Below are 27,517 nucleotides of genomic sequence, written 5' to 3'. Positions count from 1 at the left end.
GATGCTCAATTCCACAGACTCCAAAATGACTCCAGACAGATCCAATAAATCAGTCATCCCATGCATGTGCCAACAAGTGCTTCTATTTCTTGATTTTAAGCACACTAGGGAGGGGCGAGCCACTGTTGAGAAAGCTCTGGCCAGTGGGATGTCATCATCCCACTGGAGGGGGTGAAGGATTTGGAGTAAGGTACAAGGAGAGGAGAAAGATTAAAGGTTAGAGAAAGGGGAGGGGCTGAGGAGGTCACCTCACTGCTGGAGTGGACAAGTGGTAGGTTGGGACCAGAGTGGAGTTAAGTAGAGGTCAGGAATGTGGCTGAGAGCCATATGCAACCAGGGGAGCAAACAGGAGCTTCACCTGTACTGAGCACCTGGCTATGACGCTTTCCTCAGATGGCAGGATTTGAGGGACTGGGGTTGAAACACAGCCGTGGGGGTTGACAAGGAGACACAGACAGCATATCCCAGCCCTCATCCCCAGGGCCAGGGAGCCAGCCTATGTCTCCACGTGGGTCAGCTGGATGTCACCTGCTACTTCTAGGCTGTTGATGGCTGGCAGGTTCTGCAGGCGGTGGAAGTATTCACACAGGTGTTGTCCGTCCACAGACACCCTGAAACAGTGGCCTTCACACATGATCCACACCTGGGGAGACAGGCCATGGCATTCATACGACACGTGGAAAGCCTTTAGTCCTAAACAGGAACACACCCCACCCCTGCGATCCAGCTGCACACACACTTGTCTTCCCTGCTACCTCAGCATATGCTGTTCCTGCCCCTGGAATGTTGTTCCCACCCTGCACATCATCCCCATGGTGTAACCGCCATCACCCTTCAGGATCCAAGCCCTCCACAAGCCTTCCCTGCTCCCCCAACTCCTGCCCCCTCCCAGTGGAGCTTCCTCAGGCCCCACCCCACCCTCAGCTCAGTCTCCAGTGGGACCCTGAGATACTAGGACAGGAACACTGGCTCAGGCCCTCGGTGTCCTCAGTGCTGCACACCTGGACTCCAGTAGCAGCAGCCTAGCTAGTCTTTACGCCCAGCACTTTCTGCATGGGGCAGGAGGGGCACAAATGTGAAGATGCCATTGTCCACTGGCAATGGCTAACGTTCAAATCGCACATACTGTGTGCTGGGGACTGTCCTAAGGATGCCACGGATATGGTCTCAGCCCATTCCTGCAGCTTGGTAGTTACTGGCTTCACTTTGCAGATCAGAAAACCGAGACAAAGAGCAGTCAGTCACTTACCTGGCATCACACAGCTGTCTGAAAAGCAAAGTTGTTGTTCCCTGACTGAACCAGCCCAATGGCTTCTCAGTGGATTAAAATCCAAGCACCTTTCATGGCCCACCAAGCTCTAGACCAGAAATGTTCAACCCTGATGCAGAGCATAATCTCTTGGGTGTATTTGTATTTTTTTATTTTTTGGTGGTACTGGGGTTTGAACTCAGGGACTTGTGCTTGCTAGGCAGGGACTCTACTATTTGAACCACACTTCCAGCCCTTTTTGCTTTACTTATTTTTCAGATAGAGACTTGCATTTTGCCCATGGCTGGCTTTGGACCATGACTCTTGTGTAGCTTAGATTACACGTGCATCACTATGCACAGTTTATTCTTTGAGATTGGTCTCTCTGTTTTTTGCCTTGTTATTTTCTTTTGTTTTTTTTTTTAAACCTTGGCTGGCTTTGAACAAAGAACCTCCTGTCTTCACCTACCAAGTACCTGGGATTACAGTCGTGAGTCACTACCCCTGGTTGTAATTTTAAGGATACTCAAGTTGACGGCAGCATTGGCCTAGGGCAGGGCTCAGCATCGATTTTTCTTTTTTGAGCTCTCTGGTGATTTGACTGCGTAGTCAGGATCTGAGGACATGCTTGTGGTTAGCTGACTTCTGGCTACACCCCACACCTCACTTGCCCTCACTTTCCACCCTGTTCCCTTGGCCTGGCTGCTTGGAACAGGCCCCGCCCACCTCTAAGAATTGCATCAGTTGCTGCCTCCCAGGGGTCCTTCCATCTCCCTGTTGTCTTGCTTTCTGCACAACACCTGTCCTTCCCTGCACAGCACCCGCCCTATCTGCATAGTCGGTTCATGCATTAATCTCCTGCTTTCTTCCCTCCCTAGATTGCAAACTCCATGGGGCAGGACCTTGTCTGTCTGCTCTATGGCTGTGCCCCTAGCACGTGGGGATTTTTTTTGCATAAAGTAGGCCTGATAAAGTAGCTGACAAGTGATGGTTGAATGAACAAGTGAATAAGTGATGGTGCCTCATTCTTGGCACAGATTAGAGGCAGGATCTCAGTCAAGTTACCTGCTCCTATGAGTTCTTTTGCACATGTGTAAAAAGCATTTATTAACTCCTGCCTCAGTGGGTAGATTAGTCACAGAATCCCGGACAGGAAGGCAAGCAGCCCCCCTGAGGCTAATCCTGCAGTTGTACTGGGGGAGGGGCCTCTGCCTGCCCAGATGACATGGACAGGGCTCTGCCTCCAGCCACACTAATGTCAGCATTAGTTGAGCCCCAGGAAACCTTTACAGGGCAGCCCAGCCTTGGTCCTGGCCTGGGGAGGATGTTGGGTGTGGTTGGTAAGCCAGAGAGAGCTGGGGGCTTGGCTAGAGTGGCAGAGAGCTCAACTAGAACTGGGTTCCATTGGGGTTTCCTCACTTGGTACCCGGGTCAGCCTGGGCCAGTTGCTTAACCTTCCTGAGCCTCATGGCCTCACCAGGGAAACAGTAGCTAAGGTCGCCTCCCTCACTGGAAAGCACTGGATCTCAGGGTCGCTCTCAATCTGACCTTTGATAAATGTTAGTTTTCACCTGAGGGGTGAACAGGACACCAGAAGCTCTACCTGTTCAACGATTTTTTGAATTCTCTCTTCTGGGAGGCCCCGTCCTCATCACTCAGGCATGAACCCTCATGTTCAAGATACCCCAGTCCTCCTCCACCCCTTCTGCTCTCGCACCCACAATCCCCTCTGCACAACACCACAGTGGGCACCTTACCAAGAAATTCTGGCCCCTGTTGAAGGGCATTTTTTGGGACAGGCTTCGCTCCTCCGATCCCCAGGAGTTCCTGATCTGGGTGTTGCGGACCACAGCATTCTCATCGAAACGGGGGTTCAGGTGGAAGGCGATGTCACTCCCAGAGCACAGGTTGATGTGGAACCTGGAGTGGGTAGCTCTCAGGGACCCTGTGTGGCCAATGAGGTTGGGCTCCAGCCCCTCCCCACCTGCTTGGAGCCAGGGAGTGGCCAGAATGACCCTGGGGGTCTCTCTTCTCCTGGAGGCTCTGTCTTACCTCTTAGCACTGGGCAGCACAGTGCCCGACACTATGATGGACTTGGACGGGTACAGCCCACCACAGATGGTGGTGAAGTAAGGCATCGGCTGTTGGGAGGAAGGGGACAGGTCAGACAGGGCTGCCACTGCCACAGGGGAAGTCCATATCCATGTCACTCTCAGCCCAATCTGAAACCTCGCTGTGAGTTGCATGTTTGCCAGAAGAAATGCCTCGCATCTTTACTTGGCTTATTCAATGCCAATGGAAAACTTGCCATTGTTCCCCAAAGCAGTGACTTCGACTATCATGAACGGAACTTTGGCTGGACACAGAAATCTTGGTGTGAATGGGGAAGGCTGTATGATTTTCTCACACTGAAGGGACCATTTTAAAGCTGAAAACTTCTTTCAACAGGGTGCTAATTTACATGAATACTTTTAATTTTTATGAAAGTCAGTATTAGGCAGACTAGGTTAGGGATAGTCTGGGACTGCAACCCCTCTTGATTCAAGATCTCCTCCCCCTAGGTGAGCGGAGCCAGGTGATGACATATTGTCTCCCTACCTCCAAGTTCAAGATGGTATAAAAAAAAAAGACCTACCAAAAGACCCTGGGCCTTTCTTCTCTTCACTCACCTGGCAGAACAGACAGACTCCCCTTCCCTCAATAAAACTATTCTACCTCATAAGACTAATGGTAAGCTCCCAGACCCTACACTTTAGAGGGTCACCCTCATTCTTTTCACTATTTTTCCTTCTGCACTGCCAAAGGAATGGACTGAGCTCTGCCCTCAGGAAAAGTAGCCGGGAAATGCTGGGTCAGCACCCAGTGGTCTTCCTGAACAGGCGGGTTTCCCTGCAGGTCCCATTGCAGAGGTGGGTGACAGTGTCTGTCTGCCCAGTGCACTCCCCCCACGATGGGGCTCGCAGAGAACAGGCAGGCCAGGCTGCCTTAAACTGCAACACCCTTTCCCTTAACCGCCCCCCCCCCAGTCCTTTCCTTTGCTGTTATTGTTGCCATGTGGATAGATTGAGATCACTGTTTATAAATTTCTTTTTAGTCCTAAGGTAGAGAATAGTTGGGTCTGGTTGGGATTAGAACTTTAGATAACTTTTGAGACAGTTGTGCACATTAACTTTATAAAAGTAGCTTAGGAACCATCTTAAAGATATCTACATACACACACACACACACACACACACACACACAGATGTCATGACTTAGGCATGCCAGAGAGTATAAGCATGCATAATGAGCTCAAAATTTAGTGGCCACAAGAACATAGGTGGAGACAGCCCACCAGCCCCTCCTAGCCAGCCGTGCAGCGCTAATGCACAGAGGTGACACACAGTGACCACGACTGTGGTGGTGGTGGCAGAAGGGACTGCATGCCCCAAGACCTGGGTCCATAGCACCCACTCTGGCAAACAAACAAAAATTTAAAGATGTCACCTCTAGTGGCCAAGATCCTGCACCTGGCTGGACTGCCTTTCTCCTCTCTACCGCCTTCTCTTTCTTCCTCATCTGACCTGGTCCCTTGCCCGCCTACCCACCACCCTCTGCCCACCCTGGACACCCCATCCCAACTACCACTCGTGCTCTTCTCCTTGCCTCCGTGGCCTACAGGGGTCACAGAAACGCTCACCCTGAGGTCACACTCCTTCGTCCCTGGGCTAAGTAGGACTTACCTGCCTATCTTAGCCAAAGCTTCTAAATTCCATTCAAAGGTAAAATCTAAATTAACATATCAGTTACATCTGTGTAGCTGTGATATGATTGTTGCTGTTTTTAAATGTCAAATGAATTTAAGTTCTCTTAGGTATGTTTTCTAAAATTAAAAACAGTGCCATTTAATTAAGGATTGGACATTGGTCACCCATTAAAGTATATCTGTAATAAAAAAACATATTGTAATTCATTTACTCTAAAGGCAAAATTAGGTGGAGAAATGACCCAAACAATTATGCACATGTGAATAAATGAATTTTAAAAAAGGCAAAATTAAAAGGGGGAATTTATTCTATTAATTATTAATAAGATGTCAGTTTTTACACTAAAATACGAGTTTTAAATATATACTTGAGCTAAGGAGAACTTAATGGTACTCTTTAATGCTGTCCATCACAATTATTACCCTAAATTGCAATATACAATAAACATTTAAAAACATTCTAACTTTAACTGTTCTCTGCTGATAAAATTTGGCTTACGTATAGCCAAGAGGTTGAAAAGAATGGGTTCTTTTGTGTGGATATTTTAAATAGGCAATTTAACTACAGGTTTTATTCTTAACAACTAATTATTTTTGTTTTAAAATTGATAAAGCTTTGTTCTCTGTAGCTCAATGCAGTATGTCAGATTCTAAACTTGTTTAAGGTCCTTTCCAAACTGTAGATTTGTAAATGGCTGGGTTCTACAGGATTTGGATCCTGGGATTAATAACAAGACCCCTTTGTGAGGCAACTCAGGATCTAATTATAAACACCTGGAATAAACTGGACACTAACAAAGCCCCTCAAAGCCTAAAGGTTTACTGCCATTTGCCACAGCCCTAGTAATCCTAAATTTAGATAAGCCTTTAAAACTTAAAAAAAAAAAAGGACATTATATTCAAAGAGGGAAAGCTTCTATAACCTATGACTAATTCTCCAAAACTGTCAAGTGAGGTCCCATCCAAGGAGGCTGACAAACTCTTTAAATCCCACCTTACCTTGCAGCAATGATTTGGGCTCTTCATTAGGATGACTAACTTGTCTTATTCCTCTAATGGATTGCTATTTTGAGCCTATGTGTTGCATGTAACATGCCTTTGTGTTCCATTTGAGAGAACCTCTGGAGAGACCATGTGGTCCCAGGAAATGCTGCCACCATGATGAAGCCACCACCATGTGTTCAGCATCATTTTGCCACTCTCCAGGGATGGGTGATGCCATCTTGCCATCCTAGGAAAATTATAACTAATTTGTGGTTAAAACTCTCTAGATAAATATAGTTTTTATACATGTTGTTTTTACTGCATTGATCTGTCAATAGTTGGATGAAGGGTAGAGTGTTCGTATGGAGATCTGTGTGAACCACATAGGAATCTAGCTAACCTGCTACAGATATGACAAAAATTTATTTGAGAGTGCACTCTGAATCGATGTGATTATTTTGTATGTCATTGCATGCTTTCTGTGTATGTCTTAGTCTTTCTCCACCTATGTACTTGTGGCCACTAAATTTTGAGTTCATTATGCATGCTTATACTCTCTGGCATGCCTAAGTCATGACATCTGTGTGTGTGTGTGTGTGTGTGTGTGTGTGTAGATATCTTTAAGATGGTTCCTAAGATACTTTTATAAAGTTAATGTACACAACTGTCTCAAAAGTTATCTAAAGTTCTAATCCCAACCAGACCCAACTATTCTCTACCTTAGGAATAAAACAAAATTTATAAACAGTAATCTCAATCTGTTTCATTCCATCATGAGTGTAATTTATATTTAACTCTTTTATAATTAGATTTATTGACCCATGTGTTCTTGTAGATTGCTGTCATTAAAAACGGTTTAATTTAATTTTCCTTCCTAAGTCTTTTAAGGTATTAAGTTACTAAGAGTTTTATAAAAACAGTGTTATGTAAATTCAGGATTTTACAAAGGTTGTTTCAAGATACAGATTAAGGTCTTAAAGCTTATAAGTTTATATATGTATGATTGGGTTGGCAGTAGTTTAAAGTTTGCCTAAAAGTAAGGTCAAAATTTAAAGTACTAATGTATATTTTTAAAAATGGGTTTCTGTTTTATCAAAATAACTATCAAGATCTTTTGGTGCTGTAGGCTGACACAAGATTTTACCAAAACCAAACAAAAGTTCACCATCCAGATGGGATGATAAAACCTCAATTTTTAGGAATCTACAAAAGGTAATTAATCCTAAAATACTGAATTATGCATATTATTAACTCCCAATGACTGAGGCTGTACTTTTGCGCTCCTGGAGCTACATGCAGATCAACAACAACCCTGCTACGTGTCCCAAGTCTTTCTGTTAGTTAACATCAGCAGTCTAGGATGTAATTTCTTAACAATATTCAAGCCATGACTCTTAAGTCATTGGGTCTCCTGACCTTATGCTTCCCCCTTTATCTCTGTTTCTGTATCTAATCATTTGAGACATTAATCTTAATTGATATATTATTAAAAAATGTACACGTTCTCTCCATTTTTCTCAGTTTACAAGCTGACTACAACTCCATGGCCTGATATGAAAACTGACCACGAGTGATGCGTTTGTATCAGCCAAGCTTACTTTGCTGTGATTTGGATTTGATAGTTAATTTTATACTGGTTACAACAGTTCATATTAAGATGCTTCCTTTTTAACACTCAACAGATTGTCTTCCTACATATTGTTATCTTTTCATTTTACATGTTGTTTTGGTATCAGCCTCTTTGCCCAGTGCATAACAGTTCTGATGTTTAACAGTTGGGTTAACATTCAAGATCAACATCCCATCCAGGAACCCTGTGCAGGGGTGGAAGAGCTGGGCCCTTAGGAGAGCAGATGACTAGAAAGACAGAGTACTCTGCTACTCGCTTGCTCCAGAGACGTCTGATGGAAACAGATAAGAGGGACCTGTATACAAGAGGGATGTTTCACAGATCTTGGAAGCTCTCATTCTCTCTCTGAAAGGGCAACTTTCCTCCTTTCCTTTTCCTCTCTCTCACTCTCCACCAGCCAGCATAGGGAACTCCATTCAGGACCCCTTGTGCAGGGGTGGAGGGGTGAATGGATTTTTCCCCTTCCCTTCCCTGTCTCTCTTTCCACAACCAGCATAGAAGAAGCCAACATACTCAATTGGCTGTATCCTTAAGTACTGGGAGATGCTTTAATCCTGCTAACCAAAAATAAGAGGACTAGTTCTCTTCATGCACCATTCGAAATTATTTACTGTTCTTTTCATCCTACCAAAACCCTAAGGTATTTTTCTGATAACAATAAAAAAAGTTTAAGCTAAATAAAAATTCTTATAAATGGATCATTTACAAAGTTAAAAAGGTACACGTGTAAATAGCTATAGTTCTTTTATCTAAGGTACATTCTATCTAATAAGGTCTTTGACATTTCTGCTCTTTATAACAAATGCTGTAAGTTCTACCATTTAGGCCTGACATTTGCCTGTCAGATAAGCATTGGTTTACCTGATATCTGTTCATCAGATAAGCATTGGTTTATCTGACATTGGCTAGATAAACATTGTTTTATATATAATATATAATTGAGTATCAAAACGGGTACTATTTAAGGTTACCAACACCTCCTAACCATTAAAAATTTAGGATTTTTAATTGACAGTACTGACAACCACTAGCCAGTTACTTTACCCAACCAAAATTCAATGTCTAAACTGTGATTAACCATGGTTACTTTAAGTTTTGTCATTACTATTCTAATCCTTCAAAAACATTTACAGACAAACCCATGAAAAATGACTCTGAAAAATCTTACCTATCAGCCAGGACAGCCATTCTTAAGTATTGGGGTCATTTTGTGTTTTCCTTATAAAAACTTTATAACTGTTACCTGCTAACAATTTACAGCAATTTAAAGGTGTTGGTACTCTTAGGGATATGCCCAAAAGACTGTGACACAGGTTACTCCAGAGGCACCTGCACATCCATGTTTATTGCAGCACTATTCACAATAGCCAAGTTATGGAAACAGCCAAGATGCCCCACCACTGACGAATGGATTAAGAAAATGTGGAATCTATACACAATGGAATTCTATGCAGCCATGAAGAAGAACAAAATGTTATCATTTGCTGGTAAATGGATGGAATTGGAGAACATCATTCTGAGTGAGGTTAGCCTGGCCCAAAAGACCAAAAATCGTATGTTCTCCCTCATATGTGGACATTAGATCAAGGGCAAACACAACAAGGAGATTGGACTATGAGCACATGATAAAAGCAAGAGCACACAAGGAAGGGGTGAGGATAAGTAGGACACCTAAAAAACTAGCTAGCATTTGTTGCCCTTAACACAGAGAAACTAAAGCAGATACCTTAAAGCAACTGAGGCCAATAGGAAAAGGGGAACGGGTACTAGAGAAAAGGTTAGACCAAAAAGAATTAACCTAGAAGGTAACACCCACGCACAGGAAATCAATGTGAGTCAATGCCCTGTATAGCTATCCTTATCTCAACCAGTAAAAACCCTTGTTCCTTCCTATTATTGCTTATACTCTCTGTACAACAAAATTAGAAATAAGGGCAAAATAGTTTCTGCTGGGTATTGGGGGGGGGAGAGGGAGGGGGTGGAGTGGGTGGTAAGGGAGGGGGTGGGGGCAGGGGGGAGAAATGAACCAAGCTTTGTATGCACATATAAATAATAAAAGAAAAATGAAAAAAAAAAAAGGTGTTGGTACTTCCCCTATGAGATGGACAATTAGGTTTAATTAGGCCCAGCCTAAGAGCTGGTTTTTTACTAAGTCTCTTTGTTGCTTAATTTGGCCAGAAAGGTCACATTGGCACTGACTTCTGATTTATTTGATGTTACACTTCCCCTCTCCATGGGACAAAATCTGACTTTCTGGACTTTCCAGGAGAAGCCACTCCCACACTGAGGTAGCAAACTGCCAAGTTGGCAAAATCTTCAGAGATGACTGTTCAGAGAAACAGTTAAAGACCACCCTAAGTGGTCAGCATCCCTCCAACTTCTTAGAGGAACAAGTGGTACCTGAGACAGTTCAAAAGGACTGCACAAATGAGGGGACTTCTCCAGATCCAGTGGGAGGCGATTATGCCAGACCTCTAAAATAACCAAAGCTGAGAGATTTTAAAAAGGGACTCTTATGCATGTGCTCTAATATTTAAGCCTTCTAGGCTTCTGGCAAAAGGCAAAGTAATGTCTTTGACTAAGGGCTTCTGCTTACACAAAGACAATATAACTTTCAATGGTATCTAACTTCTACTTAAGGACACTTCTTTAAGGAGTCTTCTTTCTGTACAGAACTGACTCACTGATGTTTACTCTCTAATTGGCCTGACACCTGGCCCCTGGTGCACCTGGCCCCTAATGTAGCCAGCCTTTAACTGCCCACTATAGTGACAGTCCAAAATAGAGTCATCTAAGAGTTAAAAATAGCTACAGATATAAACACCTATAGGCAAAGTAACCATAAGAGTCCCTGTCACTTTTCAAAATTATATTATCCTTCCTGCTATACCAGGCAGGGCCCCTTCGGATGCTCCTATCATTGTTCATGTTTGGGTCATGCCTTCTAAACCAGATTTATCTCTTCCAGGATGAAAGCCTTTAGGACCCGAATCATGAGACAACAGGGCTATCGATCTCTACAGATGAACGAGATCTCCAAGAGCAACCCAGATCTCCGTGAGGAACCTTAACTATGCTGACAATAATTCAGACATCTTGTGCCTAATAAGCCCCAAGGGAAGGAAATAGAGACAATTTCCCTTTATAGGTAGGATCTGCTTGAAGCAGATACAACAGATGGACCACCCCCTTCAGCAACCTCAAAGAAAGAATTTTTTTGGAAAATTGTCTCTCAGGGGATTTGAAGGAGGCTAGAAGGTGGTAAAGTTTGGGGCTCTTGTAGGTTGCCCGGGGATGGCCCAGGCCACTTGCACCTGGTTGGGAACCACCCATGCCCCTCCCCACTCATTCATTATTGGGAGGGAATCTCCTGGGTCTGCCCTCACCATGGGTTAGGGGAGGTTAGGTTTTAAAAGCACCTGAAAAAGGGAAATTCCAAGATGGCGGCTAGAGGGAGGAAGCAGAAAGCGACCCTCCTATAGTGAAATCTTGGAGAGACGCTGGAGACACACTTTGCAGGCATAATCACCGAGAAAAGGCATAACTTTGACTCCTCCACACCTCCAGCCGGCGCAGAGAATCTCCACTTCCGGAGAACCGAGGAGGCCCCCGGGGCCGCCAGTGGCCGGCGCCCAGACGGCTTGGGAAGACGCGGACCAGGTGAGCTTCGCGGTACCGCGGTTCCCCCACAGACAAGCCTGGGCCAGAGCAGCATAGCCCCCTGGACAGACTGACCTCCACCCGGGAAAAAAGAGAAACTGAGTACTAAGCAATAAGAACAGTTAAGACACGCTGGAAAGAGGGTGGGGCGCCCTGAGCGCTGAAGATTGGGGGAAGGGACTCCTTCCCGGGACTGTAAATAAACAAGCCGGGCGGGCCGGAGAGGCTCTGGCGGGAGCGGGGCGCGCCAGCAACCAGGAGCGGGGACGCTTGTGAGAGGAGGGAAGACCCACTTCCCACGTGAACTGTAAACAAACATGGCGGCCGGCAGGAGCAGCAGCACCGCCCAGTAAGCAGGAGCAGGAAAGCTTGTGAAAGTGGCAGTGGGAGGACAATTTCAGAGGAGAGGGGGGAAGACCCACCTCCCACATGAACTGTAAATAAACACGCAGGCCTGACAACGCAGGGCAGTGGCACCTTTCCCAGTGCTTGGAAAGGGGAAAGCCTGTAGCAGAGGCTCCCGCACAGGAGAACTCTGAGCAAACAAAGCCTGTGGGACCAGGTGAGTGCTAGCTCACCCCAGAGATCTGCATAAATAACGCCGCCAGCTACAGGCTGAGAGCAGCAGGCAGGCGAGCCACAGTTGCAGATACCACTCTCAGAACTGCCTCCAGACGCTTTTTTTTCTTTTTCTCCCTACCTTTGATGAGAGAACAACCGAATTACACCTGCAAGCTGAAAAACTTACTGAAACTGTATTGCATTTGAACTGGGGACACTTGGTGGGGCTTTTTGTGTGTGTGTGTGTGTGTGTGTGTGTGTGTGTGTGTAAGTGTGAGTGTGTGAGTGTAGTTTTGTTCTACTTTATGCATCCCCTTTGATGAGACAACTACAGAACATCTGAGGCACCAACTCCAGGACTGGAGATTGAGACGGACACCCAAATTATTAAGACTGAAACTGCATTGCATATAAACTTGGAAGTTTTTTTGTTTTTTTTTTTAATTTTCTATTTTCCATTTTATTTTAATTCATTTTTATATATAGATATTTCTTTCATTTACTTATTTTTTTATCTTTGATTTTCAATCCTCTGTCGCTCTAATGTCTGTTCAGCTTACTGTCGATTAGTACACTAACACTCCCTGTTTATACCTTTGAAACTCTCTTGTCTGATACCTTGTTCTGCTTTCTCCCTCTTGTCTGTATATTTGTTTTCCCCTTTTCTTTAACTTCTTGCTTTCCATCTCAGCTCACCCTTCCATTCTAAATATTACCATTGTTATTATTACAAGCTAGAAAATACTTAATTGCACACAGTACAGGGACAGTAACAAAACCAAGGACAATGACGGGAAGACAGAAAAAACAGGGAAACCAGTTTCCCCACAGCAAAAAATTAGTACAGGAACCAGAGGGGAATGAAGAGAACAGAAACTCAGATCCAGACTCCAACAAAATGAAGATAAACTATGCCAAAGGACCCAATGAAGCCCACAAGAATAATTTAAAAGAAGACATACTACAAGTACTCAATGAGAATTTTATAGAGATGATACTGGATAGGGTCAACCAAAATGTACAGGAGACACTCAAGAAATTCCAAGACAATAAAAATAGAGAATTTGAAAAAGCAAAAGAAGAAATAAAGGAAACCATAGAAGCACTGTATAAACACCAAAGTGAAAGAGAGAACACAATGAATAAATGGATAAATGAACTCAGGACAAAAATAGACAACATTAAAGAAGAAAACTGCCAGGATATGGAAAACCTCAGAAAAAAGAACGAAACAGAACTGCAAAACAAAACGGAAGGCCAATCCAGCAGAATAGAACAAACAGAAGACAGAATCTCAGAACTTGAAGATGAAATGGTAATTAAAGGAAAAACTGAAGAACTACTAATTAAAAGCACCTGAAAAAGAAAAGCATGCTTTCTCTGCTGGCAGACTCCACCTGCACCCACCATGCTCCCTTTGTATTTCCCTTTCCCTAACTTTTAATAAATCCCATTTACATCCACACTTCTGCTTGGATTCTTCTGAAAATACTGTTTGCCATTAACAAGAGGAGCGCACCCAATACACCCTTCACCTCTCACCCTTCCCAGACATTGAAATCTCCAGTCCTCACCACGAAACCACTTACATAGGTTGGGTTGGGGAACACCATAGGTGAGATTCCAGGATTCTGTGAGAAGAAATGGGAAAGTTCAATGTGTGTGTGTGCATGCATGCACACACGTGCACACACAGGGACCTGCACATTCTAGAGGGGACACTTCAATATGAAACTGAGGTTGTGAGGTTTCAACCCTTGGACGCTCCTGTTCCCTTCCTTGCCACTGTTCATCAGCCTTCCTTAAACTGCCTGCTGTGTCCCCTCCCTTTCAGCCCCTCACAGGCAGCTCCACTAACTCCATGTCACCCACCTGATCTGCACTGGCAAGAGGAGAAGAGAGCTAAGCCTGTGGTCAGTAGTGACATCACAGGGGCTTTTCCTTGGGATGCAGGGCTAAGAACCTGGGGCTTGGGCCGGGGTGCCCCCCACTACGTAACACAAGGACCAGTTTCCCTGTGGGTCCCTAAAGGACTTATTTCTTTGATTACTCCAGAATCTCTGCTATCCCAAGGACAGTTTTAGCTACATAGCTTCTGAGCAGAGGGCCCAGCCCCAACTGTCCCCATCTTCCTCTTTTTGTCCCAACTCTGAGACTCCAGGGAATTCTTTTGTTTTCAGAAGTGGGAGGCTGGGAGGTGTGAGCTGACCAGAAATTTTAGACTTACAGGGAACATTTGTCCAGGGGCGCAGTGCATTGTGTGCATGACAGTTTGAGCCTAGAAGAAAGAAATAGGTTTAACCAGCTCTCATCAAAATGAGGACCACCATCCGCCACCAGAGGGCATGATTTGACATGCAACCTTGAGGAACCTTGACCTTGAGCTATAACCACAGCTATTGCTCAACTGAAACTTCACACCCCCACCCCCACCCCCACACATATATACACATCAAGGGTGGGTAGAGGTATTCCCTGACTCAAGGGGATTAGAGAGGGGCAAATTTCCAGAGAAGGAGGCTGTGCTATGACCTCTGACCCATCTTTCTTCTCAGGGAAGCCTGTGGACATAGCCTCACTTAGGGGCAGGAGAGGTGAATGCAGGGCCTCCATGCTCTGAGGCTGCCCACATGAGAGAGGCTTGAGCAAGATCATTAAGATCAGCCAACCCCACCCCAGCCCCGCCCACCACCATCACCCAGGCCAGGCAGATGGTCTGGGCTCTGCCCTCGGTGCCAACCCTCCTATGGGAGACCCTGCCTTTTCCTTTTAACCCACAAGAAGAACCCAATGAAGAGGATCTAAGAAGAGAAAAAGAGACTTACAGTAGGAACCGGTTTAGGATACCACATGCCTGCAGGCTGAAAGGATGAAAAAATTAAAATGATGGTTATCGCTGGGGCCTCTTGGGGGAGAGGCAACTGCCCAACTCCAGGTGGGGCTACTGTGGTGAGAAATGCCTCACCAGACACAATCACTTCCTTCCTGCTCCCAGGCAACCATTATTCCTGAGCCTGCAGCATGAAGATTCTCACATGCACGTGCACAGGGGTGTCAGGATTGGGGGAGAGTGTCCCCCTGGCTTCCTGAGGGGACAGGTTTGACGCAGACCATACCACTACCCTGAGCCCTCACAGACAAGAACCCTGCTTCTGGTGCCCCATTCACCCCTCAGGTGAACACTAGCATTTACAGAGGCCTCACTGAGAGCCAAGGCCTGAGACTCGGTGCTTTCTGATGAGGGGGGCAGCCTTAGCTGCTATTTCCCTGGTGAGGCCATGAGGCTCAGGAAGGTTAAGCAACTGGCCCAGGCTGGCCCAGGTACCAAGTGAGAAAACCCCAATGGTACCAAGTTCAAGGCAAGCTCTCTACCACTCAAGCCAAGTCCCCAGCCCTGGTGCCCAGTTCTTTCTGCTGTAACCACCAAACCCTACATCCTCTCCAGGCCAAGACCAAGGCTGGCTCCCCTGCCAAGGTTTCCTGTGGCTTAGCCGGTACTGACCTTAGTGTGGCGGGAGGCAGAACCCTGTCTGGTCATCATGGGTCACAGGAAGACTGCCTGCCTTCCTGTCCTGGCTCCTGTCCTATACAGCAGGCCCTGTTGCCCTCACTGCTTCCTATTCTCCCTGACTGTGAAACAGCAGTGCACGTCATTTTTTGAGTCCCTTCTGTATCAGGCACTGTGCAAGTTGCCAGGGATACACACATGAAAAAGTCACAATGCCAACCCTCTAGGGGCTTGTGGGGATAGGGGAGGTGGAGCTGGAGTTATGGGGACACATAAACACGGTTATAACAGGGTGTCATGACTGGCATGGCACAGACGTGTACACAGTCCATGGGGACAGAGAGAGGAGCTCCAGCCATCTTTTGGGCAGAGAAAACTGCATAGAGGATTCACTTTTAAGCAGAGATTGCCATGCAATTGTTAGTTTGCCTGGAGCAAGGTGGGCAAGGGTAGCTCGAGCATTGGTGACAGCATGGATGATAGCATGGTGGCCCAAGAAAGCCTCCATTGGCAGTGGAGGCTGCGTGAGCTTCATGGGTGGCGTGGAGGTGGAAGGGGTGGTTGGAGTGAAAATAAAGGGTGTTCTGCTATGTCCTGCTTTATTTGAGCTGTATTTAGAAGGGCTTGGGGCTTTGAAGATTGGTACAGAGAGAGGATGAGAGGGAACGAGTTTATAGGAAAGTCACTGCACAATGGTGGGTGGAGGAACTAAACCATAATTGTCATAATTGTCATGGTGAGAAGTCACAGTGGCCTGGACCAAGGCAGTGGCTTTGGGGAAGGAGAGACATTGATTCACTGGAGAACATTAAGAAGGTGCAGGTCCCCAGCTCTGGGTGCCTGGTGGAGGCAAACAGGGGACCCTTGGGTGGGTGTGCTGTGGGCTGCAGGCCCTGGCTGGCATGTGGCTGGACCAGCCCTGGGCTCTCTGTCCCTCCTGCTAACTGCTCAGCCTCTGCTGCTGCAGTGTTAACTCACTTTCGTTTTCTGCCCTTTGGGCTTCCGAGGGAAACGGACAGGCTGGGAGAATTGCACCGTGGAGAAGACAGGCTGGACAGGGACTGTGTAAAATTTCTGTTAAAACAAAAGGCAGCACAGGGTGATGAGAAGCTTTCTTGCAGCCGAGGAGGAACAGAAGGCAGGTGAAAGACAGGCCAGGCAGGCAGGCGGGGGCAACAAGGAAAGGGTTAGGCCACAGCGTGCAGTGGCAGGTTGGCAGTCTCCATCTCCCTGTCTCTCCTACCCCTGCAGGGAACAGAGTCAGGGAAGGAGGCAATGTGGTAGCTGCCAGGGACTTACTGTGGCCCACCACACCATCTCCCATTCCCACATGGTACCTCCTCACTTTTACACATTGGCAACATGTCAAAACACACAGGGAAGGTCAAACAGAACCTGAGCCAGCAGCTGTGTTAAACCCATAGCATGTCATAGAACCCATAACCTCGCAGGGATACTGCCTGTGCCCATCCACAGATGGAAACAAGGCTGGACGTGGTCAAGTCACTACTCAAATATCCCATAGACCAGGAGCATGAAAGAGCTGGTATTTTGAACTTCATTCTGTTCAGATCCCCAAACATGGCTGTCTCTGGAACCACCTGGCCATCTAACCAGCATGAAAATAGAGTGACAGAGGAGTGGCCAAGGTAGTCCATACAAAGACAGCAGCTAAAGGAGAGACAGAGTGACAGAAGAGAACAGGCACCAACACAAGGGAACTGGCATGTCCCCAAACCAGCCAAGCTAGTACCTTTGGTCCTACCCAAGGGGCCTCATCTCAGGCAAATTGGGTCCTGCACCCCAACCCTGGCCAGGTTCCAGGTGTTCCATCTGACCTGGAAGCTGACGTAGGACAGCTGCAGTGGGCCAGCGATGGAGAGGGTGTCCACGAGGTGGAAGGGCACTCGGTGTGAGTACTGCAGAAAGAAGTTCTTGTTCACTGTCACCTGTCAAAGGAGAGTGCATTCACACTGGGCAATTAGCCCCAGGCCAGGGTGGGAGCACACCTGATTTTCTGGAGCCCTGCTTCTAGAAATGATGACCTGAGCCTGGTTGTTACATCCAGCCCCTCAGGTGGGTTGTCGTCTTCAGTGCTAGGCCAGTGACAGAGCAGGAACTCCACCTGCATCCAATCTGCTCTCCACCTGGCTCCAGTAGCCAGCTCTTCGGTCTTACTGTTGTTTGCTTATTGCATAGGCTTGTCTTTCTAACAAAGCTCACCTGGGGTAATATTTATGCATAAAAGTGCGGGTGGGGAGCCGAGGAGAGGGGGCCTCAGGTTGTACACTCAGTACATGGGAACCTCTATGTCACACAGATAAGCTCGGAGTGACATACTCACCCCTCCCAGATCCCCCAGGCACAGAGACACCACTCTGTCCGCAGAGGTACTTGGCAGCAGCCTACAAAACTACACCCTTAGTAGAACCTGGAGAAAGGCTAGAATGGTGTTGCAAAAAAAAAAAAGATGTTACAAGGGGCCTGCAGTGGAAGAATGGCCACAGCAGAGGAATGGGATTAACTTGAAATTTAAAGACACATGAGGCTGGGCGTGGTGGCTCATGTATGTAATTCTAGGTACTCTGGAGGTAGAGATCCAGGGAATTCATGGTTTGAGGCCGGCCCAGGCAAAGTTAGTGAGACCCCCATCTCAACCAATAATAATATGCGTGGTGGTACAAACCTGTCATCCCAGTTACTTGGGAGGCATAAATAGGAGGATTGTGAGCTGGGGGTGGTGACTCATGCCTGTAATCCTACTTATTCAGGAGGCAGAGATCAGGATAATGATTTAAGGCCAGGGCTGGCAAATAATTCATGAGACATTATCTAAAAAATACACAATGCAAAAAAAGTGTGGTTCAGGCTGGCAAGGCACAACTGCGAGACCCTATTCAGAAAAGAACTAGAGCAAAAAGAACTAGAGGTGTGGCTCGATTAGTAGAGTGGCTGTGTAGCAAGCACAGAGCCCTGAGTTCTAAACACCACCACCACCACCACCACCACCACCACCACCACGAAAAAAAAAAAGACACATCAGGCCAAAACACAACAACGTGGGGATGGAAATAGTTGTTGTTTTCAGAGTGAAAAAAGCAGCAGGTGTACCTGTAGCTGCAAGTGAAAGTACATAAGGGGCCTGTGCAGCCATGGATGAGGCACTGACAAGGCCATGGTCACGTGGGTTGTGGAGTGGTGTTGCTGGCCTGATCTCAATGGATGTGACTACTGAAAGATCATTCACCACGCCTGGTAGGGGTGGGGGCCTATCTGGGGAGAGAGGTTCCTGCTCACCTTGAAACCTGATCTCTCAACCAGGAAGCAGAGCTCAAAGGGCACCCCCTTCTGGAAGGGCATTTGCATCTTCCTCTCTTCAGGACCCCAGCTTCCATTCTGCTTCGTGTTGCAAACCACAAACCCTCCCTCCTGAAACCGGGGGTTGAAGTGGAAGGCGATGTTGTTTTCACTGTAACCAGTCTGCAAGTTCACGACAAACCTAGGGAGAGGGAAAATGGTCTTCTGTAGTCTGGTTTACTGCCACAGATGGCAGAACAGATTCCTCTTGTTTATCTAATTTGGACCCAACGGGGTTTTGGCAATTACTACATTTTGCCTTCCTGTGTGATTTCCTCCAATCATAAGTAGAAACTAGTAAGGAAAAGTGCTGGCATTGGCCACAAGAAGAATGGGTCTTGAAAACCCATGACAAATGGCTATCAGAGGCGGAAGTCATTAACATGCTATAAGGGAAAGGCTTTGGTGCCCAGTGGACACTTGTTGGAGGCCAGCATTGTTGGAAGCAGCCCATGCCTGCTCAACTGTGAAAGACAAGAACAAGGCTATGTGAAATTGATGGCACTACACAAAGGCAGGGTATAAAAGGAAAGGCCTAGAATAGATATTAGCTCTACAGATATGAAAACATTCACTGTGTGTGTCTGGCCCTCATTGGGCATTGGTGTGTTTTGAGGTGTGGGAGTGGTGGCCCTGAAGTCAGGCAAGCCTGGACTCAGACCTCAGCTCAACACTATGTGTCATCTGGCATGACCCCTGACCCATACTACACTCAAGTTCTATGTCTAGGAAGGGGAGTGGTGATTAAGTGAGGTAGTGCTTGGAAAGCTGGATGGGAATGAAACAGGCAGCTGTGAATCCAGAGGGGCTTCTGGGGGCACTATGGATTCAGCAGGCAGCTGCCACATAGACCCCAACAAAACTGGATGCGGGCCACACACTTCACATCACCCAGGAGGACTCAGATGATGCCAGCCAGGGCTGTGTGAGGGTCAGAGGCTTCTCCAGCCTGAGAAGACCTGTGAGCTCTACCCTGTCCCCAGACAGCCCTCCTTGGGAAGGAGGAGCTGGTTGGGAAATGGCACTGATGTTGACATTTGAGTTCACTTTGTGTTTTCTAGAAAAGACCTTAAATCAGGAGGAACTAATTTTGATTTGGTTTGGTTTTTTGGTTTTTGAGATAGGGTCTTACTGTATAGCCCAGGCTGGTCTCAAACTTGCAACTCTCCTGCCTCCCAACCCAAGTGCTGGGATTACAGGTGTACAACACAATACCTTTTTTCTTTTCTTCCAGTGTTGGGGATTGAATCTAGTGCATCAAGCATGCTAGGTTAGCACCAAATTTCTTTTTTCTTTGATGGTTCTGGGGTTTGAACTCAGGACTTCATGCTTGCTAGATACGTGCTCTACCACTTGAGCCACGGCTCAGAACAAGTGGTGGTACTGAGGTTTGAACTCAGGTTCTTGATGCTTGCTAAACAGGCGTTTTACCCTTTGAGTTACCAGCCCACCAAATTTTTTTTTTGATGGCAACTTTAAATGCTTCCATGTCAGCAGAACTAGGGCTCCAAAGCAGTTGGGAACTTCTAAAGAAAGTAAGGAAAGTTCTGTTTTGGTGACCAGGTCCTGCCACTCAGCTGTTGGGCCTTGGTTTCTCCAGAATCTATGTTAATGGCGCCCCTGGATGTGGTGATGCCAGGAGCTGTGGGCAGGGGCTGGCCCTTCAAACCCATCAGCTTCCCGTTGCTAAGAGACAGGCTGGAGACAGACAGCAATGACAGCCGAATACCTGTCTCTGAAGTGAAGGATGGTCCCATGGACAGTAATCTGAAGTCCCTCCTGGAGACCCCCCTGAATTGTTGTAGAAAAGGGAAGCGCCTGTGGGGAAGAGATGTGGGGATATTAATTGGTTGGCTCTTGTCTGGGGTGCCAGTCCTGGGGTACAGCTGCGAAGGGGGACAGATCTTATGGCCTGTGTGGAAGAAGAAACAATCTGTTAGTGACACAGACATTCTGAGAGTATAAGGGGACACCAGTCTCTGAGACGATATGACAGGTGGCTGACCTTGTGTAACAGTCTGAAAGGAAGTGACAGCCATGAGACCTCCAGGAAGGCCCTGAGAAGCAGCAGGCACATGGCCTGGATAGGAAGAGAACAGGGTCCTGGTGGCGCTGCTAGACCTTTGGCCACATCCACAAAGGTCCCGGGGTCCTGACTACAGATTCAGGGGGCCCAAGGGACCAAAGGGAGCCACTCACCTGTCCCGAGCATTAGCCTTTCGCTCTCTCGAGAGGCCCAGGGGGAAGGCACATGCCCCCCCCCCCCCATATCACACAATAGCAGCCATCATGAACTCTTTACTCCTGGCCACCTTAAGCAGGGCACCTTCCTAGAGGCAGCTGGGGAAGGCCCCATCCTACCTCCTACCTCCACCCCTGTTCTGCACCCCACCCCTGCTTCCTTTCCTTGATTCCTGGGCAGCCTCTAGAGCCCCAGTGGCAAGGGGTGGGGGGGAAAGAGGTACCATTTTAGAATCAGGCAGACTCCGGGCCTTGGAAGCTTATTTAGCCTCTCTTTGCTTCTATTTCCTCATTTGTAAAAATAGAAATTCCCCCTCCCCCCTGCCCACACTAAATCAGTTTGGTTGATGAGTGAGGAAAAAGTCTGTGGAAGTGAATGGCACATAGTAGGCCCCCTCTGCCACCTGTGCCCACCCTGCCTTGTGGTCTCTGAGCAAAATTCCCCAGTAGGTGACTTCCCAACTTTCAAGGCTTACTTCCAGAATGCCTTTTATGCAATATGGTGCTGTCACCACACAAAAGCATCTTCTTCTCGCTGGTTTCCACAGTTAGCAGGTTGTTACTGACTTCTCTAACATTTCCTTTAGGTCACTTCCCTACAAAAATGAGATGCTCACAGGAGCCAGGCAGGTGATACGTGTGAGTGACATGGCCAGACAGAATACAGTAGAGAGTGGTGGGGACTGGGCCAAAGTGCACTTCCCAACCCCCATCTAATGGGGCAGCTTCCACTCTGTTTAAGTAATGATGGCCATCCAGGGCTCATGTTGGCCGAGCTTCCAAATTTTTAAAAGAAAACAGAAATCTGCATTTTGTTTTTCAGTAAACTTTCTGATTTCTGGGGAGAAAAATCCTCTAATGAGGATTGGGTAAGAATTCCTATATTGAGAGAGATATGTGAGAAAATATTTGCAATGAAATGATATAGCTGGTTCATTTCAAAATAATCTGAAGATAGAGAAGGAAGTAAGTGGAGCAAGAGAGGCCAAAGTGAATTGTCGATGCTGGGTGGGAGTGGATTGTTTTTGATACTATTCTTTCTGAATGCTTGGATTTTCTCTAACAAGCTACAACAAACACTGTGAGGCAATCAAAACACCCACACGTCATGTGCGGGTGGCTCACGCCTGTATCCTAGTTACTCGGGAGGTAGAGATTGGGAGGTTCTTGGTTTGAGGTCAGCCTGGACAAAAAAGTTTGCAAGACCCCATCTCGAAAGAAAAGAAAAAAGCTGGCTGTGGTGCCCCCCTGTTCACAGCTTCTCCATAAATAGAGGATCATGGTTCAGGTCTACAGGAGGGTGGAGGGGTTGGAAAAAGCAAGACACAATCTCTCAAATAACCAGAGCAAAAGTGTCTGGGGAGTATGGAGTCAAGTGGTAGAGCGCCTCCCTAGCAAGCATGAAGTCCTAAATTCAACCTTCAATCCCACTCAAAAGAAAAATCACCTGCCAATGTCAGTTCACTGGCCCTGTGTTCTGGCCTCTGTCCTTGCTTTGGCTAAGGAAGCCCATTTGAACTCTATGTACAGGACTGGGACTGTGACAGCCCCCACAGTGCCCAGACTTCACTTAGACTCTGCTGTCCTTGGTCATCTAGGGAAGCTGCCATTGGGGACACCTCATGTCAGGTCTGAACTCTGGCATTAAGTACTTCAGTGACCTTGAGCCAATCACAACTTGTTTGCAGCTCCAAGTTCTCTCTGTTGTCCCTGTCCATGCCTGTGGTTTGGTAAAGTGATAGAGTTATGGACCAGCAGGGCATGAAATTGATCTCTTTCCTGTCTTCTTCCTCTCTCCTCGCTCCCTTTCTCCTGGGTCTTAGGATGGGAAGAGAACAAATCACAAACACAGTAGAACATTCCCAGTGACATGGAAGGATGTGAGAGGGAACATTTCTTAAGGGTATTGATTTAAGGATATTGAAAGATACCCCTTTCACACACCCCTTTCTACTGTCACAAGGGATCATCCTGAACCGCCCACATTCCGGGGAAGCCTGCAGCCTTGGCGGAAGAATGTTCACACTGGGCATGAAGAATGAAAAGCCAGGCATGATGACTGAGGGTTCATAAAGGAACAGAAGGTGTCATAGAAGACAGGGATGGAGGAAGAATGGGTACATGTCATGGGGGTCAGACAGTATGTGCTTATTTCTAAGGCAACAGTACCCCACCAAAAACATTTTGTGAGATTTCATTATTTTAAGTGGTGTCCCTAAATTCTGAAAAATAAGATTACTTTAACTTAAGTGTAATCTTAAGAGTAAGTTTATTCATTGAGGCAGTATAATAGCAAAGATTGGAAAGAAAATAAAAATCCACCAAAGGAAAGGGTAAGGTAAGAGATGCTATTACCATACAGTAGACTCTGTGTAGCCTTAAGATGAAAAGGAAGTGGAACTCTGAGCACTCACACAGAGTGACTCCATTTGTATAAAAAGTGGGTGTGGGGAGGCTATCTACACATATTTACTTATTTATAGATAAACTATCTTTAGGGGAGTGCATGAGAGTCTGATAACGCTGGTTGACTTCAGGGAAGGTGCTGTAATGTGAATAGCACCCATCACTGCCACCCTCAGAAATGTCCACATTCCAATACCTGGAACCTGGGGCCCTTGAAACGGGAAGGTTATCCTGGATGCCCCAGTTGGGCCCTATATGATCACAAGGGTCCCTCATAAAAGACGAGCAGGAAGGTCAAGGTCAGAAGGAGGAGATATGAGAAGGGAAGCAAGAACTGCTGGCTTTTTACTTTTATTTTCCCTTTTTTTATTTTGTGGTGCTGTAGATTAAATTGAGGGCCTTGCACACGCTAAGCAGGTGCTCCAAGCCTGAGCTGCACTTCCAGTGCCAAGAAGCTGCAGGCTTTAAACATAGGAGCCAAGGCATGCAGGCAGCCTCCAGTAGCTGGAAAAGGCAAAGAAACATTCTCTCCCTGAAGCCTCCAGAACACTACAGGCTGGCATTACTGTCCCACTGGAGCCAGGAAGGACTACAGGGCTCCGGAAGGTTGAGTGACTTGCCCAAGGTGAGAACTGCTAGCCCAGGTTGCTGCGTGGGCAGCTGAGGTTGTGGGGCCATAAATCCAGGCAAATCCACACTCCATACTACAGGGGTCAAAGGTGGTTTTCTGGCTGGGTGCTGGTGGCTCACACCTGTAATCCTAGCTACTCAGGAGGCAGAGATCAGGAAGATCATGGTTTGAAGCCAGCCCAGGCAAATAATTCATGAGACCCTATCTCAAAAAAACCCTTAACAAAAAAGGGCTAGTGGAGTGGCTCAAGTCCTGAGTTCAAGTCCCAGTACTGCAAAAAAAGAAGGGGTGGGGGGCGGGGATTTTCTGCAAAGGTTCAAAGGTACAAAGGTTCCTCTCTGGTCCAAACTCCACTGTAGCCTTGTTGTGCCAGGCTTAATCCAACAATTTGTTCTCTTACAGTGCTAGAGCTCAGAAGCCTGAAATCAAAGTGTGGAAAGGCTGGAGGTGTGGTTCAGTGGTAGAGTGCATGTCTAGTGTACTCCCGGCCTGGGGTTTGATCCTTAACATGCAGAAGAAGAAGAAAGAGAAGGAAGAGGAGGAGAAGAAGAAGGAGATCAGATGAGATGTCACATGGAAAGCCCCTGGCTTGAGGTTGGCCTTCATAATGCAGCTATTTGTGTGGGGAGGGGATCAATCCCCCTTCGGAGCCAGAACTAGTTCTCTGCTCCTGGTGGTACTGGAAGGGTGGGGCTCTGTTCTCCTTTTCCTTCCTGGAAGTTGAGAAAGCAGAGCTGGCCCTTTCAGGCGAGAGGGTGGATATCCTCCTTCTAGTGGCCCAGTTTCAGCAAAGAGCACCCAGTCCAGTCACCAGCAGTGGGAACATCAGCCTGACTGGCCCAGGCCACCCACCAGCAGGGGGCAGTGCTCAGGTTTAGCCAAAGGGCCCTGCTGCCCCAGAGGTTTGGAGGCCTTGCTGGCAGCCCACCTTTTGTACCTGGTTAGTTCCTTAATCCTCATAACCACCTTTGCCATGGTCCAAGCCACTTTTTTGTTTGTTTGTTTTAATAGATGGAAAGAAGTTTATTTAAGAAATATAGAACACCCCTGTGCATGGGAACTCAGAAAGACTGAGCTGTCAAGCCACTTTTACAGATGAGGAAACTGAAACCCAGAAAGGTTCAGTCATTGCCCAAAGCCACACAGCTAGTCATTCACAGAGCTGGGATTTGAACTTCAGAACTATGGTGGGTTTCAACCACCATACAGGCTGCCTCTCACAATGAAGCATGGAAAATTTTCACTTCTGGCTCACCCAGGGCTTCCCCAGGCCACACAGCAGGGCCTAACTTGACTCATTCCAGCAACTTCCTAGCACTTAGAGGTGGCTGGCTAGGAATGGGAGCAGGCGCCCTTGTTGCCCTTATGGTGGGTGATGGACAGGGCAACTTCTCATGGGAACAGGGGTCACATAACCTTCTCATACAGTCAGCATTTCTGGGAAAGGGTGGCTCTGATAGCCTGAGGTCAAGGGGTCACTGAGTGGGGCTGGCTGGGTGGAAGAGGCCACACACACAGGACCTCTTTCTTGACTAATCCAAAGCCTGTTTTTACTCTCTCTTGCCTTTGGAGATTTGACTTCTACATTCAAACCAAAACTAGTCACCAGAATAATACAACAGCAGCTTATGTGATTTCCCCTGTCTGATGGGGACCAGAAGGGGGTCACGTGCCTAGAGTGGCACATTCTGGCCCCAAACCCCTCATAGAGGTGCTTCCCAGTGTCTTCCAGCTTTTCCTAGCTCCCTCCATGCAGGTTCCACTTTGGGGGCCTCCACAGGGTGACTGAGGGGCACTGGCAACATTGGCCAAGCCCAGGGCCTCTGCCATAGGCCCCAACTGGAGGCTGCAGCATGAGGCTCTCTCCCTCAGCGCCCTGCTGCTACCTGCCCACCTGAGGAGGGACCATGGGCCCAGCGCCCCAGGGCCAGGCCCAGAACACAATGACCCTGGAAGGCTTTTGGGCCTGGGGCTACTGGCTCCCTGCCTTTTCCCATTATTGCTCTCTCTCCAGGGGCACCCATCTTATGGAGGTAAATCAAGGTACCTTCATCTCTGCCACTTCCCGTTTTGGAATGTTTGTCAAGTGTCCCGACTTCTTCTAGCCTCATTTTTTCCACACATGAAATGAAGTTTAAGCAAGGCCTCTGCAGGTGAGCAGAAAGGTGCCTTTGCACCCCCCACTGCAGAAAGAGCTCCTCTCACTTCCAGAAAGGCCCCTCTGCAGACACCCTTGCCTTGTGTAACCTGTCTTAGCGCTCAGGGGACACACTCCTCCCCAGGAGGGTGGCCCTGCTGCCTCTAGACTCCTAATAATACTTAGTACTTCCAAAGCGCCTACTGTGTGTGGGCCCTTCAAACATGTGAGACATGCTTAATTCTCACTCCAGCCTTGGGAGATGGGCTTGATTGAACATTAGTCCCATTTTACAGCTGTAAAAACTGAGGTCCAGTGAGGTGAAGTCACCCAGCTAGTGAATGGCTGAACCCCAGGAGGCCATCTCCAAAGCAAGTGTCTTAAATACCACGCAGGTGTGTGGTCCCCTTCACACCAACCATCTACTTCTAGATGCTACTAGGCCTGCCTTCCCCAGCACCCAGGACAGAACAGTTACCCAGAGCGAGCCCAATGTGTTCATTAAAAGCATGAATCATGATGATTGAAACCCCTCACTCCCTATAGGCAGTATGATCCAGGCATGGAAAGGGAGCTGTGTCAGGATGGTCAGGATGAACCCAGGCGCCACTTCTGCCCTTCTCCTGTTCTCTGTGGGATGCCCCACCACTACCCCTTGCTACTTAGTCGCCACTTCCTCAGAGGCTCAGAGCTTATTCCTGGCTGAGCAGCCAGCTCAGCTGAGACCAGCCCCATGATGGTACCCCAGAACTCACCGGGCTCAGGTAGGGACCCTGGGTGTTACAGAAAGCCATCTCTCCACTGCCCCTGTGGCTACTGCTGCCTTTCAAACCTCCAGCCAGTCGTCTGCACAAGGCTGGGCTTAGCAAGGAAATAGAAACCAAAGCAACTTGGCAGTGATTCAACTGGGCGGAGTCAGGAGCCAGAAGCCAGAGGAAGTGGATTTGGAAAAAGAAAAAAAGGTAGGTGCTGGGGACCAGGGCTGAAGGTCAACTCCAGGAAGGGAGCAGGCACACCCAAGATGGTGATCTTTCCTCTCCTCCTGTGCCCTACCCTGACACCCAATCACATTTGGTGGATGAAGACACAGAGTAATGCGGCAGCGAGGTCTTGAGGACACAGGCCAGAAGTATGTGACTGACTTCCTAAGCATGCTCCAACACAGTGTGCAGAAAAACACGGGCGGGGCATTACCTGGGCAAGGGGGTGGGGGCTGCTTCAGTCCAACATCCATGCAAGGAAACTGAGACTCAGAGTCGAGGCACGTGCACAGCTCATTGGGGGCAGGCTGAACTATTTGAGAAGATTTAACTCTCCAGTATTTGAAATCTCAATTCCTCTTATAAAAACTTGATTATATGAGAAGAACTGCTTTTGTAAGAAAAGCACCATCATTGAGATTTTTTTC

General features: G+C 47.4%; 1 protein-coding gene across 2 annotated transcripts; it reads right to left on the bottom strand.

Annotated features, from left to right (window-relative positions):
• Positions 1-61: 61 nt before the first annotated feature.
• On the bottom strand, positions 62-27,019 carry LOC109693021 (galectin-9). 2 transcript variants are annotated; one of them, XM_020174040.2, is made up of 11 exons: positions 26,865-27,019; positions 20,424-20,512; positions 18,635-18,836; positions 17,176-17,286; positions 16,316-16,411; positions 14,655-14,690; positions 14,057-14,107; positions 13,419-13,460; positions 3,302-3,390; positions 3,007-3,169; positions 62-643 (listed from the first exon to the last, which is right to left on the bottom strand). In XM_020174040.2, the coding sequence occupies exons 1-11, from the start codon at positions 26,901-26,903 to the stop codon at positions 497-499; spliced, it is 1,065 nt and encodes a 354-aa protein (XP_020029629.2). In that variant the 5' UTR covers positions 26,904-27,019; the 3' UTR covers positions 62-496. The 2 variants fall into 2 exon arrangements, with proteins under 2 accessions (XP_020029629.2, XP_020029630.2); XM_020174041.2 differs by lacking the exon at positions 16,316-16,411.
• Between the last annotated feature and the right edge of the window lie 498 nt (positions 27,020-27,517).

This window comes from Castor canadensis, chromosome 11, assembly GCF_047511655.1.
Source record: "Castor canadensis chromosome 11, mCasCan1.hap1v2, whole genome shotgun sequence".
NCBI classification, from domain to species: domain Eukaryota; kingdom Metazoa; phylum Chordata; class Mammalia; order Rodentia; family Castoridae; genus Castor; species Castor canadensis.
This window is presented reverse-complemented; position numbering and strand designations above follow the sequence as displayed.

Coding starts and splice junctions, on each gene's coding strand:
- LOC109693021 (XM_020174040.2), bottom strand. CDS start 26,903: ATGGCTTTCTGTAACACCCAGGGTCCCTACCTGAGCCCG. Junction 16,412..17,175: donor TGTCCTACGTCAGCTTCCAG/GTCAGATGGAAC, acceptor TTGTTTTAACAG/AAATTTTACACAGTCCCTGT. Junction 13,461..14,056: donor CCCCTGGACAAATGTTCCCT/GTAAGTCTAAAA, acceptor TTCTTCTCACAG/AATCCTGGAATCTCACCTAT.